Source organism: Mytilus galloprovincialis, chromosome 5 (assembly GCF_965363235.1).
Source record: "Mytilus galloprovincialis chromosome 5, xbMytGall1.hap1.1, whole genome shotgun sequence".
Classification (NCBI taxonomy): Eukaryota; Metazoa; Mollusca; class Bivalvia; order Mytilida; family Mytilidae; genus Mytilus; species Mytilus galloprovincialis.
The window spans coordinates 16,482,187-16,498,698 of NC_134842.1; the positions used below are offsets into that span (position 1 = coordinate 16,482,187).

General features: G+C 33.1%; 2 protein-coding genes across 2 annotated transcripts in view; one reads left to right on the forward strand and one right to left on the reverse strand.

Moving 5' to 3' along the window:
• The window catches only part of LOC143075270 (lithostathine-1-like), a 28,216-nt gene that overhangs the window by 10,830 nt on the left and 874 nt on the right, over positions 1-16,512 (reverse strand). Inside the window, exons 2-4 of the mRNA XM_076250636.1 lie at positions 3,395-3,523; positions 1,955-2,074; positions 719-772 (exon numbers count right to left, since the gene is read on the reverse strand). Of these exons, the coding sequence (XP_076106751.1) occupies positions 719-772; positions 1,955-2,074; positions 3,395-3,485 (265 nt within the window). The 5' untranslated portion in view covers positions 3,486-3,523. The remainder of the gene's footprint in view (positions 1-718; positions 773-1,954; positions 2,075-3,394; positions 3,524-16,512) is intronic.
• On the forward strand, positions 6,967-12,230 carry LOC143075265 (uncharacterized). Its single transcript, XM_076250629.1, has 3 exons — positions 6,967-7,347; positions 9,675-9,862; positions 11,677-12,230. Exons 1-3 carry the CDS (start codon positions 7,086-7,088, stop codon positions 12,178-12,180), a joined length of 954 nt encoding a protein of 317 aa, XP_076106744.1. The 5' UTR covers positions 6,967-7,085; the 3' UTR covers positions 12,181-12,230.

Genomic DNA, 16,512 nt, shown 5'->3' on the forward strand with positions numbered 1-16,512 from the left:
ATTTTGAACTCTTACGATTTTTTTTATATATTAACTATTACTGACAGCATGTATTTAAACGAATATTTCATTCAAAATCACAATGGTTTATTTGGTCTTTCCATGTAACTTGCTCTCTTGAAATGTTATTAATCAACTCTCTAAGTTTTTGCAGTTGATTCTTTTTAGATTATCATTATTTTAAAACTGGGTACATCAAAAGTTCGAGTCCTTATGTTTAATAACATTAACGGTACCAATTTTTCTGCACGCTATGCGCATTTCGACAAATAATGTCTCTTCAGTGATGCTTTAATGTACGCGTAATGATTATGAAAATAGAATTTTATATTATTAATTATGATGCATCAACAATGAATATAAAAATGTACTGAAGATACAGTTATAAAGATTTATGAAATATCAAGATTTTTACGAACTTAAATTTGCTAGATATAACAAATTGCATAAAACACCATGTAAGGAAAATACAATAGTGTATGGTGTAAACATCAACAAAATTAGTGTTTCAGTCTTCACGATGAACTGTCAAATCTACAGGCCCGGAGCTCAATTTTTATTTTTTTTAGTTAGATTCTGTTGGCCTGTAGATATGATTTTTACAGGCCCAAGAGCAATTTTACAAGCCTGGGCAGGGCTGCCACTCAGCGTGAAGACTGGTGTTTGCAAAAGAATTTTTACTTTCAATGAAGAAAAATAGTGAAAACATTATACTCACATCCCCTTTCACTTGCTGATATTTGTACTGGTGCTGGTGCTGAACCGCTAGACCCTATCAATTAAATAATATACATTGAAAACAAACAAAAAACGAATATATTTTTTTTATATATATATCATGTTTGACACCATTCAAACAAATATCGACACACACAACACTCACCAGTCCAAGTTAGCAAACTGCCAATGACCATGACATGATTGGGACCATGGCATGGTTGATACCATGGGAACGATTATTAAAACATGACACCAATCAGTCAAATCCAGCAATGACCATGGTTTGGTTGACACTATGGGAACGATTATCAAAACATTACACCAATCAGTCAAAGTCAGCAATGACCATGGCATGGTTGACACCATGGAAAAGATTATTTAAATATTACACCAATCAGTCAAAGTCATCAATGACCATGGCAAGGTTGACACCATGGAAACTATTATTAAAATATTAAACCAATAAGTGAAATTCAGCAATGATCATGTGATGGTTGGCACAATGGAAACTATTATTAAAACATTACATCCATCAGTCAAAGTTAGAGTCAGCAATGGCCATGATTGACACAGTGTGAACCATTATTTAAATATTTCATCCATCAGTCAAAGTTAAAAATGACCATGGCATGGTTAACACCATGGGGACAATTATCAAAATAATACCCTTGGCTAGCGAAGATGGGTTTGGTCTGATTGGGACCATGAGAACGATTATTAAAATATTACACCCATTAATCTGTCCATAGTTGACACTGTGGGAACGATTATTAAAACATTACACCTATCAGTCAAAGTCAGAGTCAGCAATGGCCAGGATTGACACCATTGGAACGATTATTAAAAAATAACATCCATCAAAGTCAGCAATGAGCATGATTGACACCGCGGGAATGATTATTAAAACATTACACCAATCAGTCAAAGTCAGCAATGGCCATGATTGACACCGTGGGAACGATTATTAAAACATTACATCCATCAGTCAAAGTCAGCAAAGTCAAATAAAAAGAACTCTTTATATTATTAATTTCATTCATTCGTAACGCTTGTCTGAATTTACCTTCGTACACCATGAACAGGGTATAAGTTTCTGAAAGTTTTTTTTTATTTGTGCGATTACTTTTTAAAACATAACACTTGTCAGTCTATATCGGAATTACCTTGTATTACAAAATGTAAACTATTTCTGAAACATTGAAACAGAAAGCATCAAACAATTACAGTAACATACCATGAGTTGGAGGTGACGTTCTTGTTTCTCCAGTCACGTGGTTTATATAGATGTAGCCATTACCATTAGATTTTTTCTCCCAACCATATGGCATACCGCGTTTTAGTCTTAGACTTTCACCTACAAGAATGAAAATAGTATTTAAGAAATGTTTGTTAATCTCATTTTTTCAACCTTTATTAATCTGAAAAATTTAACTCTGATAGAGATGCTCTATTTGACTTTCTTTGCCATAAAATACCAAACTTTTCTTTACTGATCTTTATTGGACAATCAGCAAAATATATTTATTAAGCTGTGAAGACAATCAGGTTCTTATAAATGTTATTGGAAAATTTGATCAAGTGAATAAACTATAAACCAAGGACCATTTTTACAGTCGAAAATTGTATTGTAATTGTGTATTCTAAAAATTCTATGTATCTATGCTAATCAATGTTCTTTTTCCTTATACGTCACGTCGTGTATTCTCTCCTTAATTGGTAATAAAAATATATCTTATCTTTTCTTTTTTTTTATTACGTTAACAATTGAATATTGAACAAAAATTCAATGTGTTCTTTAAAAAAAATCATAAAAATGATAAATGATGTGCCTGTGCTAAATCGATCTGCCTCGGCCATTTGTCGTCCGTTCTTTTTCTGTGTGCATTCTGTTAAGTATTATTGATTTTTATAATCTGTAGTACTATTATGTTTTGATGATACATGTTACAGCCGATTCCATTGAGCGTGCAGGCAAAGGTAATATCTTTGGTTAACTTGCTTGCTAGCTGAACCGTAAAGTCATTATTAGGTAAGGCATTCTACGTAAACCCTCCCTTCGAAGTAGCCTAGTCCTACAGACAGAGATTAGTTTAATATTATCATTGAATCGGATTTTAGTTACTACTTTGTCATGTTTTTTGTGAACTTGTGTCGTTGATGTTTATTTGCGTTGTTTAAACTTGAAGAGTGTTGCAAATTAAATTCGGTGTATTCCTTTGTAATAAAAAGAGTGCAAAAACAGTTTATCAGTGTCATTACCCGCACGACACGAGACACTTACTTTTAACATATAAATGAAAATCACTCTCTGGATTTGTAGAAGCATGCATTGGTGATTACGGAATAGAGAATAATTGTCAAAAAAAAAGAGGTAAATGGACAAAAAAATAAATCATAAAGAATGATAGGGTGTTAAAATATAAAGCATACCTGCAAAAAAGTAAAAAAAATGGGTAAAAATATACTGATTACAGTACAATGTCGAGTTATTAAGTAATTACTTTATATTTTTAAAGATTAAAAATAATGAGCAAAAAATTCAAGAATACAGAAATGAAGTACCCCCAAATTGACGTTTTACATTTGAAGAGAAAACAGGGATTCTATTAAAAAAAGACGAAAAGAAATGTACAATAGATTTTTCTAGAAAGAGAAGTTTAGATATAATGCGTACTATTCCTCTTTCTTCTGTGTATAGATTTGGCTTCAACAATAAGTGCCGTACAAACGACGAGTAGAAGTGTTATCATAGCAACACGTGTCATGATGATTTACTCTCTGCTTCCCGTCTTGAAAATATTGTCTGAAAAATAGAGGATATAACAGTTCTAATAACCAAGTCGTCTGCTGATTTTTGGATGAGTCTGTAAAATCAATATCTACCAACTAACTACATGCTTAGAATACAAAGTAACATGATATTTGATATGTGAGTAAACTTCTATGGAAAAGGGGATATGTGATCTTGCTCGCATAGCTACTTAAGTAAAGGTTCTTTTATATAAATTATATGTAGGACTCACATTAATGGCAGGTTCTAAGGCAGATTTCAAATCTATGGTAAATAGAATAGAATAGAATAGAATATTTTTATTTCCCAAATTACAGGGCCCATAAAGGGCATAAAATCAGATACAATTGATTTGAATTCATGACATCCCAAATCAATAGCAGATTTTTTAAAATGCAAATCTATGGCAAATTACTTCGAACTAGTTTCCTGATCTATGGCGGATTTTCTAGTTTCCTAATCTATGGTAAATTTCTGCGAATGGGGGAAAAGTCAGTACTGCCAGTACACGTCTGACCACTGACTTGCCTTAATAAAAAATAAATATAACTTTCACCACCAGAACAGATATTTGACAAAGGCCTAAATATAGCTAAAATGATACCGATAGTTATTAGAAATATACGACAGATTTTTTTTTTTTTAGTTTCGAAATCCAAAGAAAGTTTATGATACATTATACATATTAGACAGATAGTCGCTGTAATATAGCTGAATTTCAAAAATGCAGATATTATATTTAAAGAAAATTAGAGAGTACGATAGGGTTTAACAAGTAACAAGAAAACAGCATAGCATAACAAAATAAATAGCAAAAAACATACCAAAGTCACAGTAAAAACTCGTAAAATCAAAAAAAATAAATAAAGACAACGCCAGCAACACAGACGAGGAGAAAAAAAAAAATACAAGGGGCGGAAACAAACACATAACACAAACACCGAAAACACCAAAAACCAAAGCATGGAACAATTAATGTGAATTATAATGAGAACCGAGAGTGAACTAAAGTGCTCCGGAAGAGTAAGCCTTTCCTGCTCCGCATGCATCATCGATTGCTAAGGTAGCACTCCACAGTTAGGTGTGTAGTTTCGCATTTTGGCCCCTGTGGATTTTTCAAATATGAGAGCTAGTGTGCAATAAAATTCATTTTTGGATAGCTGAGTATTAAAATAGCCTTAGTATTGGGTTTATATGAACATCAAGAGTATGTAATGTATGTAATATAGGCTGTTTTCTGTATGACAGTCCGTATTTGCATGTCCCTACCATACATTGGTCCGGCAATTATTGTAATGTTTTTTTCCAACTTTTTATCGCACGAACTTTGTGATTGGATTTTACGAAAAAAAGAGGCGAAAGACACCCATGTTTTATTTGATCATTAGGAAGATTTATGAAAACAGTTTCTAAAAAGGTATTACTCAAAGGCATTGAAATTCTAGTTTGATCCAAATTTTGGGGGAATATGTGACATGTCCACCCCCCTTTTTGCAATATTCTATGGTAAATAAATGCAGAATGTTGCCATGGATACACATAAAAGGAATTTATTTTCACTCTTTTAACTTTTGAAAATCAAATCTATGGAATATACTGATTACATACATATGCACACGTACAACACAAACAGTTAGGTTAATGTATTAGAAATCCACGAATAGGAGATGATAAAACATGTTGTGGCTCATTTTTAATTTTATTTTCTAACTGTGGAGTGCTACCTAAGTTTGGACATTGACACGGATTATTAACCGTCATCAAAATGGGGATTAGAATATTTATTTAGGAATTTTTTTTTATCATAACCCCCCTCCTCTTTTTGAAATTAATAGTAGTTTCCCTATAGGCCCGCTTTTAAGTACAAGTCTATAAATTTTCCTATTATAATCGAAATAATTCTATCATGCCATGCTTTATGCAAATTTTAATATTGTTGGAGAGCATTATATTTGTCAACATTTTACACCTCGCTCACGCTTGGTATACAGATATTGACAAATATAATGCCTACCCATGTTAAAATGAGATATAGCATGGCATGAAAGAATTGTTTTTTAAACCTAACCTGTCATCTGGAATGGGATTCGAATGATCATTCTATGTGTTCCGTCAAAGTTAGTGGCGGCGATGGCGTGATATGACGCTATAGTTTACTCTTTTAGCCGGAAAATTACAAAATTTCAAAATCTGCCATAGGCATAGATTTGGAGAAAATAAAAAAAAACCTGCTAAAGTGCCATGCTAGATCTGGAACCCACCATATGATATGATAGATTTGAGACATACAGTTGAACAGTGTAGGAGATAAAACATTTACAAAAAATTACAACATATTTTTGATTCCTGTATTTGTTGGGACACCTATAAATCTTATTTTTTACTTTAAATTTTCAGTGCAGAAACTTGGAGATGTATTGGAAGATTTATTGGAAAACTTATCCTCTCATATTATAGATAGTTGTAGTAAACTGTAATGACCAGTGACCCCCCCCCCCTTTTTTTAGTTCAATTTTTACCCAGTTAATGAGTTATATTATTTTATAACAACTGTGCTCGTTGTGTTCTTCTGCTTGTATATTCTAAAATTCATTGAACTTGCTTCAATCTATAACATTGTGTCTTTAAACAAATTGAATCACTTGTAATCATTAGTACGAAATTAATGCTGATTAGTCTGCTCCTTGTGGGCGCTGTTATTAGCAATAACATATTTGTTTGTTTGTTTGTTGGTACCCGAAACGCGATAATGATACAGATGTTCCCTTTTTGTTCGTTTTTTGGTTTGTTAATTTGCGGAATTGTTAAGTGTTAAGGTGCATTCACACGATACGATTTTCCATTCGATTTTCATTCGATTTTTACCTGTGCACCTGCTTTCGACTAAAATCGTACCGTGTGAACAGTAAAATCTGAAGTCGAAAGTGAAGTCGAAACGTCGTTCTGAAATCGAAACGTACGCTATTTCCATTCGACTTTTTAACTGGAATCGGATCGTGTGAACGCTAAATCGACTACATTTTTAGTCGATTGAAAAAAAATCAAGCAAATAATTCTTATCGACAATATTCTAATTTTCACATCATTCGCATCGTTTTTTATCGTAAAGGGAACAGTGTCATCTTTTGCTCATAAAGCTGGCTATTGACACCCTACAGTATATATATTATGTCAACCTAGTATTTTAAATTACGCTGATTAAACTAGAGATTTGAGAAAAAGCTTTTTTTTTCGGATAGTGAGGTGGCCCTATTTTAGAAAAAAACCAAACCATTTATCCTGATTGCACCTGATTTTCAATATTTAAAAATCATTTTTAAACCATTAGCATTTCAATTTGATAATAACCAATTTGAAAGGCTAAAAATAGGAATATTGAGAATTTCTCAAGACATTTAAACGGTTTTAAATGAAATACAATGTAAATATATATAGAAAATGTTTGCGTGGTTACTGAATTACTTTTTGAAAAACACTTACGTATACGTAAAATATTGTTCGTTATTTTTTTTTAAATGCATTTCATTCCGGACCCCCTTTTTACAAGACCTTTACTTATGAATTACTAGTACACATGTACTTATTTGAACTTACGAATGAGAGTGCAATGCAACACGTAAGCGCGTTTGTTGACACTCATTCTCTTAACATGGCCGACATGATAGCCGTCGAAATATTGGACAATAACGAACAGCAGAAAGTATCAGAAGACTTGGATTTCATAGACCTATATGAAAACGAGCCATCTCTATGGGACGTAACTTCCCAAGTGTATCATGATAAAATTGAGAGGAAAAGGGCCCTACAGAGAATTGATGGTAAAATAAACATAGGAGGTAAATGCTTTATATGTAATGAATATACAATATTTTTCAAAAAAATATTACCAAGTAACCGTATGAGCGATTTTTATAAAAAAAAGATACCAAAAGATGTAAAAATGTCTGAAGTTTTATTGTTTATTTAGTCATAATTTCGTTTTCATCATCTGGACTGGGTTGCTCAAATCTATGGCTAAAATTAGCCATAGGTTAGCTTATCCAACGGCTTATTATGTTATCCAGTGACTTACTATCCGTTGGCTATTTTTCAATTGCTCCAAGGCAAAATGGGAGTATGGTTAGTAAGCCACTGGATAAGGTAATTTAACCAGTGGATAACAGCTACTCTCTTTTAATTTGTCTTCATGTAGACGTTGCTGTTTTTCCCCAAGTTATTTACACTAATCAGAAGTAATCTGTAAATATTACATAACCCTAAGTTCAACTAAAGATTGCAACTGCGAGTGTTCCTAAACACAGGTTCAAAAGGAGATAGTATTTAATGCAAATATATACTGAATATTAGTTAAATATTACGGCTATTTAATTTACTACAGAAAATCTCAACCTTTATTTCTTGTATACCTTTAGTCACTGGCAACGTAAACTTACAAAGAAAAAAGGGTGCTCTCTAACACGACCGCGTTGATGTCTAAAAAAAGATTGTTTGTAAACCCGGAAGAAAACTATCACCACAGATTATTTTAAAATTCAACATCAAATTTTTATCATCATCAGTCATTTCTTATATTGTGAATAGATATTTATTTTTAATTTGTTTTAATTTTTATTTTCGGGGGGAAGGGAACTGACTGCTATTTTATTTATTTTTTGGGGTGGGGTGGGGGGATATAAAAACAAAAGCTGGGTCTGTTTTGAATATTGTTTTTTACTTTTATGTTTAAAAATAAATAAAGAAAAGAGTGTAGATCTCCTAAATTTTTCTTAATTATCAATAATGTTCCCAAGAAAATTATACTCTATAACTTCAAAAGTTGCGCACAATATTCCCTCATCACCATTAAGTTCGACGTCAACATGGTCAACGAGCGTTTTCTGAAATTTTGAAATCGCTTAAGGTGGCTCGGGACTATTCGACTGCGCATAATTTCACGCATGAATTATAAAAGTATTTGTCTTAAATTCGATTTAATTTTTTTTAATATTTTGATTGATTAGAAATGTCAAATCATTGTAGTTATGTAACTAATAGAATATTTTCGTTATTATCGGTATTTTTTAAAGGGTCAAAATGACAGTTCACCCATATTCACCATTTTCCCGCCAAAATTTGGGTTTTAAGGTAAAATATTTTTTCTCCCTTATCGGTGACCTATGTTTTTTATTGGCTCATTCTTTGAAGCTATATTCCAGCTTTTCATATAACAGTTTTGGACCAATTGTCATAGAACGTTTTTTTGATATTCCGAAAAAAATATGTCAACAACTCTATTTCCCCTATCATTTCATTGAAAAATGGCCCCTTTTACATACCTGTTTAAAAGTAAAATTTTGAGCTTAAATGGTCCGTGACCCCCTATTTTTTTTTGACCAATTTGAATCATTTTCTTTAAAGAATAAAATAACCAAAAATACGACACTTCTGATAGAAACTTTGAATACGCCCGAGCCACCTTAATAAAATGTGTTAGTTCCATTCATGTGTTTTTTACATGTTGTTGATTGATTCTGTCTGGTTCTTTTAATGTCTTTTAACCATATATTTGAGTAAAACACAAATGCAAATGTTTACGATTTTAATTTGGTTAGAATAATAGCAAACGTTTCAAGAAATATTTTTTCTTTGTGTGTTCATCTCGTCAGAAAATTAAAATGAGCATCACTAATATTATAATTAAATAAACAATAAAACTTCAGACATTTCTACATCTTTTGGCCAGGTACTGTATATTATGAAAATCGCTCTACGGCCTTCGTAATAATTTTTCTAAAAATATCGATTTTAGTTGAAATGATAGGACTGTTTTTGACTGGGAACTCACTTTTGTCCAGTGTATAATCAAAACTTTCCGTTCACTTCATTTTTAGAAGAAGAAAAAGTATCAATGTGTTTTCATTTACTCTTTTCGACCTTTGTATTAAGCAGAATTTTCAGAAACATTTGTTGTCCTTCTGGTTTGATATAAAAATAACGGAAACAAAGTAATGATATAAATATTCGGAATCTGCGATTTCTTTTCTGTCCAAATTGATTAAAAAAAATATGCAGTAAAGAATCTGAAGTGCGTCATTCACAATCATTTATCTGACAGCTTATGGCGATCGAGTTTGTGCATACATATTGGTTATACTTATAGTTAGATGTTTGTTTTTTTTTTCAGTTGATAAGATCAATAAAAGAATCAACAATTTGAGAACCTATTATAAGAGGGAAATGAATAAGGTGGAAGATTCTAAGAGAAGTGGTGCTGGGACATGTGAAATATATGAGAGTAAATGGCCTATGTACCAGAGTATGGACAAATTTCTCAGAACTCAAGTCAGAAAAAGAGTATCTAAATCTAATATTGTAAGTACATATGCTGATATCCTTCCTATCCACTTCAAAGATAAAGTACAACAGAAAAAAAAACCGATAAAAAAGTCAGTTTGATATATGCAACTCGAAAATGAAACTGCTTCTGTGTTAGAAATAAACAGATTGCTAAACTTACACAAACTTCTTATGAAATCGTAAATCGACGAATTCTACTAGTTGAAAAACGACTTGTACAAGCAAAATAATGCAGAAGTTGCAAAGTCGCACATTGCGTGATGTAAATATATGCTTATGTTATCGAGATACCGTACAACCCCTATATCTTATTCCTTTTCGGACCCCTAAAGAGATTTTTCGGGACGTCGTGATCGGGTGTTATTAAGATCGGGATTCGGAATTGACTCTTTAGGGATAAGGGATGTCTTTTTTTGGAATTTCTGGATGTGGGGATTTATTTATTTTTTTAATTCGGGACCTCGGTATTTCATGTTTTAAAGCCCGGTATTTCATGTTTTAAAGCCCGGTATTTCGGGATCAGGACACTCGCCTTCCCCTCCTTTTTCCCTAAACACCTATTCGAAAAATAATTAAAGCTGTGGTGCACATTTTATTTGCTAATTTTTAAACGATAACTATTTTGTGAACGTCGATTGAAAACGTATCCGCAGATTTTACTTTTTCGGTGTATGGTAAATTTATGACTTATACTATGAACGTTTTGCGTTTACATTTGTTGAAGACGTGTATAGTGTTTAATTGTAAAACTACAAGTGGTTTAGTTTTAATGAAAACTTGTTAAATTTCCGCAGCTATTTTTGTTGAATACGTGGCGCAATTTGGGTACTGTGAAGCTATTGGTGTAATATGTGGTATAATTGCAAACGAGACAACTCTTCACATGAGAGCAAATGAAACAGTTTTTGTCAAATATAAGTAGTTATCCCATCATGTAGCTGAATAATTACATATATTGTGATCATGTGACAAGGAAGAGTCACTTATAGAAAAAAAAATCATCCTTTTCATATCTAATTATGATTTTTTTATTGGCACTGGCTACGGTTACATGGAAATGTAACAATAATAAAAATATTATTGTTACATTGGAGACTAATTGCCGGAATGCTAAGTTGGGTGAGGAACCGATTAATTACAAATGTAACAATAATTACTGAGGCTACGGTTACATTACGTTATTGTTACATGAAAAACAGCAATGTACGCTAGATTGATTAAACTTAAATCTTCTATAGTTGTATTGCTTCATTCTTTCATGTGTACTAAACAATACTTGTCATGATATTAATGGTTTTAAATACTAAGAAATTCTGTATGTACACGTATCCGTGGAGGACGTAATTTCGTTCATCAAAAATGTGTCGGACTTTAAAAACAACTTACTGGATTTGTAGAAATTGTCATTGTAAATAAAAAATTACAGTAAATAAATTGTATGTTATAAATGTATGTAATAAATGTCCTCAACTTTTATTATTTAGTTCATATTACTAGTCCCATCGTACATTGCTTTTTTTCAAGTAACAATAACGCAATGTAACCGTAGCTTCAATAATTATTGTTACATTCGTAATTAAACAGGTCCTTACCCAACCATGCATTCCGTCATTTAGTCTCCAATGTAACAATAATATTTTTATTATTGTTACATTTCCATGTAACCGTAGCCAGTGCCTTTTTTTATTTCGTCGTTTACCTTTAATGGACAAATTACAAAAACTATATTATTTTGAAGCCAATCCCATCTGAGAAAAAAATAAAAAATAAATATCCGTTATTTTTGTTTTCTTATAAAAAGAAGTCATGATCATTTTTTGTTTTTGCAGAATTCTTCAACTACCGAAGGAGATGACAATGCAGATGACAGCGGAAGCGATTCTGTAACAGCAAATTCTTCCACAAGTTCCACAACTGCTAAAAAGAGGAAACAAATGTCGAAAGACAATAAATCAGATTTGCTTTTACAAAAAGCAATTGACACACTAAATATACCAGAAGAGGAAGATTCCAATGACGCAATTTTTGGAAAATATGTTGGTACATCCCTCTCGGCCATGCCAGAAAATGTTAACAAATTTATTTTAAAGAACAAAATTCAAAATTTGGTGTGTGAAACACAAATTTTAAATCTTAATCAACAATACCAAAGTTCGAATCAGCAGCAAGTACCTCGAAGTCAACCCCAACAAGTGCCTAGTCAACCACAACAAGTGCCTCGTCAACCCCAACAAGTGTCAAGAGATATGCATTTATATCCAATGAATGGTAGCCAATCCCAAAACCAAGGCTACACTCAATATATAGACGGGAACCAGTACCTCAACCTTTAAAATAAACATGTTCAAATCAGATATTTGTTGTCATATATTTTTTTTTATCTTATACATGATTCACTTCTGTTGTATTATAATAAAATAGTTAGGTCTATACATTTAAATTAAGGTTATTATCTATTTACTGAATTATTGTAATATAAAAAGTGTGTGACTTTAAATTCTGTTCATGCGTATTCAATAGGGATAAAAGTAAAAAAGTAAGGAAATTTGTATTTATTTATCTAACAACATTAGCCTGCCACGGAACCTGGCCTGTAGTGACAAAGTACTCTTTGAATTCATCCCGAATTTGTCTTGCCTGGCAAGAGTTGCGACTTCCTCCGCGAGGAACTTTCAGAAGCCCTGTTCCAATATCCTGTCCATTCTCTGCATCGTTTGCAGTCTGAATTTCTGGACGTAAATAGTTGTGTAAAGCGCAACAGCACAAAACTATTTTCTCTACCTTGTCTGGTGAAGAAAGAATTGGGGCTCTTAAAACACGAAATTTGTTACATAAAATGCCAAATGCATTTTCTACTATTCTTCGGGCCCGAGAAAGTCTATAATTGAAAATTCTTTGTGAATCATCCAATCCACACCTTTGAGGATAGGGTTTCATCAGGTATTCTTTCAGAGGAAAGGCTTCATCGCCAACCACAACAAAAGGTACTTTTTTGTCTCTTCCAGGTAATTCTTTAGGACCCGGAAAATTTATTAACTCATTTTCAATGGATTCTTGCAGTGTGCATTGTCGAAAAACTCCTCCATCACTCACACGACCATTACTTCCTACATCCACGTAGGTAAAGCGGTAGTTAGCATCAACAAGAGCCATCAGAACGATACTGTGTGTGTGTTTGTAGTTGTAATAATACGATCCACTGTTAGATGGTGCTTGGACGACAACATGTTTCCCATCTATAGCCCCCAAACAATTCGGATAATTCCATTTCTCATAAAAATCTGTTGCAATTTCTTCCCATTCTTCTGGTGTCGATGGTACCTACATTTATAAAGAAAAAAAATGTACATTAAATAATTTTTAACCTATGTCATGAAAATAACATAGGCTATGGTGTAAGGCGAGCGTTCATATTTCAGATAGTTGTATTAAATAGTACTTGATCAACATGCTTTTATAAAAAAGAAGATGTGGTATGATTGCCAATGAGATAACTGTCCACAAGAGACCAAAATGACACTGACATTAAGAACTATAGGTCACCGTACGGCTTTCAACAATGAGCAAAGCCCATACCGCATAGTCAGCTATAATAGGCCCCGATAAGACAATGTAAAACAATTCAAACGAGAAAACTAACGGCCTTATTTATTTTAAAAAAATTGTACGAAAAACAAATATGTAACACATAAACAAACGACAACCACTGCATTACAGGCTCCTGACTTGGGACAGGCACATACATAAATAATGTGTCTGGGTTAAACATGTTAGCGGGATCCCAACCCTCCACCTAACCTGGGACAGTGGTATAACAGTACAACATAAGAACGAACTATAAAAATCAGTTGAAAAAGGCTTAACTCATCAGATGGACAAAAATACAAATGGACGTTGCCGGGTACTTATAAATCACGACATTTTACACGACAGTGTTACCACACTGGGTAAGCTTTCTGAAGTTAGACATGTCACTCTACTAGGACACTTTTTCTGACTCCGAGCCGAGCAGTCATTTTTATAATAACCTGCAATTACTGATAAAGAATCTTGTTCAGATATGATTAACGATGAAATATCAGTTATCAGCCTGTGGATTCACCTAGAATTGCATATGAGTGTTGATAATTTCCAATTACCAGTAGTATATTATATTGGTGTCTCGGGTTGATACGGATGCGATATTGAAAACGCCATATGTTATTCTCTATATATAGTGCAGCCTTAGTGGTTGAGTGGTCGTCTTGCTCGTCGGGCATAGTGCAAGTGATTTGGTGCCACGATATCTCAGTAGCATGAATCGAAAAAAAAGTATTCTGCGTTGCTAAACATTTCTTTCTTTTGGCGTCTTTGATCTGATAGAGATACCATTCTTTTGTCAAATTTTATACAGTAATTTTAACCAACATGAATAGATATTGCAGTATTACTTTACTAAATACCTTCATATATGTATCTTTTAATGCTTGGTACAGTGCATCACAAACTTCTGGGATGATACTGCATACAGTAGAAGGTGCAATTCTAAAGCTATAACTCAAACTACGATAACTTTCACCTGCAAGAAATTACACACATGAAAGTCTGATTTATTAGCTTGGACGATACAATTTACTTTTATTTATATGCGTATGATTCGAATACTGTTGGACCAATGGTTGTTGGAACCCCCTTTTTTTAGCCGATCAATGCATTTAAATGGGGACATATAGTTGGAATCCACCTTCCCCTTTATCCTTAGTTGCCCCCTTTTAAAATCCACCCCTGTGGGCTTAATACTTTTAAATAATTGATGTCTGCAGTTTTTTTTAAATATATATAGGAGATAATCAAGTGTATACGATGATTTCGATAGATCTACGTTTGCCATGAAACTACACCACAATTTCAGTACAGCTAAAAATTTAACGAACGTTTTTTTTTTTAAAGCATAATGGAATTAAACCACCATCTAATACTGAGTTATTAATTCTTCAACAAACTTTTACCGCTTAAAATTAACAAAAGTTGAACAATGACTACATTAAGCATATTATATTAATGTACCTGTTGCCAAGTATCTCAACGTCAGTGATAATCTCTCCTCCGCTGTTATACAGGTACGCATATTGGTACTGCACTTTGTTATACTGTCTTTTACCATATCCAAAAGGTAAGCAAATTGCTGTGGACTGACTCTCAGAAAGTTGCGAAATGAATCGCTATCTTCGTTTGACAATTCTTTTAGCAGAGTTTGGCAAACACCAAGATCTGCTCTTCTTGTCAACCATGGTTTTATCCAATTCCGCCTAACCTTTTTCATTCGTCTTTTTGCGGCAATAGCAGCAACTATGTACTTCAAGGCTCTCTTCTTCTTACTATTCATTTTGTAACTTTTCCGTTCTTGGAAATGTCGAAAAATGACGTGTTCGGACGAATGACGTATAAATGGTCACCAAGCATGACGTCATAAAAATTCTGTCATAATGTATCACAGAGATTCGCGAAGTTCCAATTTTTAGGTAATCTGTCCCCAAAAAGTCATGAGAATAATTATCATTCATTAGCATTCGGTGTTCGCCGTTGACCGTTTGTTCACATTTCACATTAAGTCAATCTACTTGTTTCAAACCTAGATGGAAACATAATTTTGAATAAGTTATCTTGGAAATGGGTTTTGGCATTCATTAGAATTTATATAAATAAATTATTGAGGCTTTGTTTTTCAGTATGACAGTTTTTTGTTAAAAAATTATTTTCTTAGCTACTATGAATAAGAAGAGCGCTTACAGGCTCCAGGGGACCTCTGGTTAAAATTCATTTACCAGTCGCCAATCAATATTTCGATAATATTTGTTACATCTTTTTATAATATAATTGCCGACAACATGCCGTATAGACTTTAACGTATAGTTGCTGTGTTTAGAAAAATAAAGCACTTGTTCAAATTTGTTCAAAATCGAATGGAAAATCGTATCGTGTGAACAGAACGCTATACGATTTACCTGTACGACGGTATCAAGTCGAATGGAAAATCGAACGGATAATCGTATCGTGTGAATGCACCTTTACACGGACCGTTAGTGACGTCATTATATGGACACGTTTGAGGGATGGGACACATATATTTTAACCAAATAGAACTGCAGAGAATACACCTTATCGTTAATCCCGGCTGACCCGGCCGCTTGAACTTTTGACGTCAACAACACTCACTTCTCCATTGTGGCGTCAGATATTTTGTTTTATGACGTCAAAATTTTACGGGAACCTGTGTGATATCCAGTAATGGTGGACAAATAGCGATAAGGTGTATTGTTATACTTCTATCTGGTAAAAAAAACCACTTTAATACGGCCTTCAACAATAAAGAGCTAAGCTGCGCCATGAGCGCATGATACACCCGTCACTTTTCAAAGAATAAAGTTTCATAAAACACTCAGTCTTAACCGAAATTTATTTTAAAAAAAACTAAAGGGAGGTTATTTATAGGAACGAATCAAATATATTTTTTACAGGACATGATCGATACAAAGTAAAAATACATCTTACAAAAACACAGTGGACGTGGCATGGTACTAATACACCCCAACAACAAAAAGACACCCAGTTACTGACAGCTATATAGTTCAAACTCAAAGCCAATAACAACTTTTATGTAAATCATGCATCTAGCATAATTACTA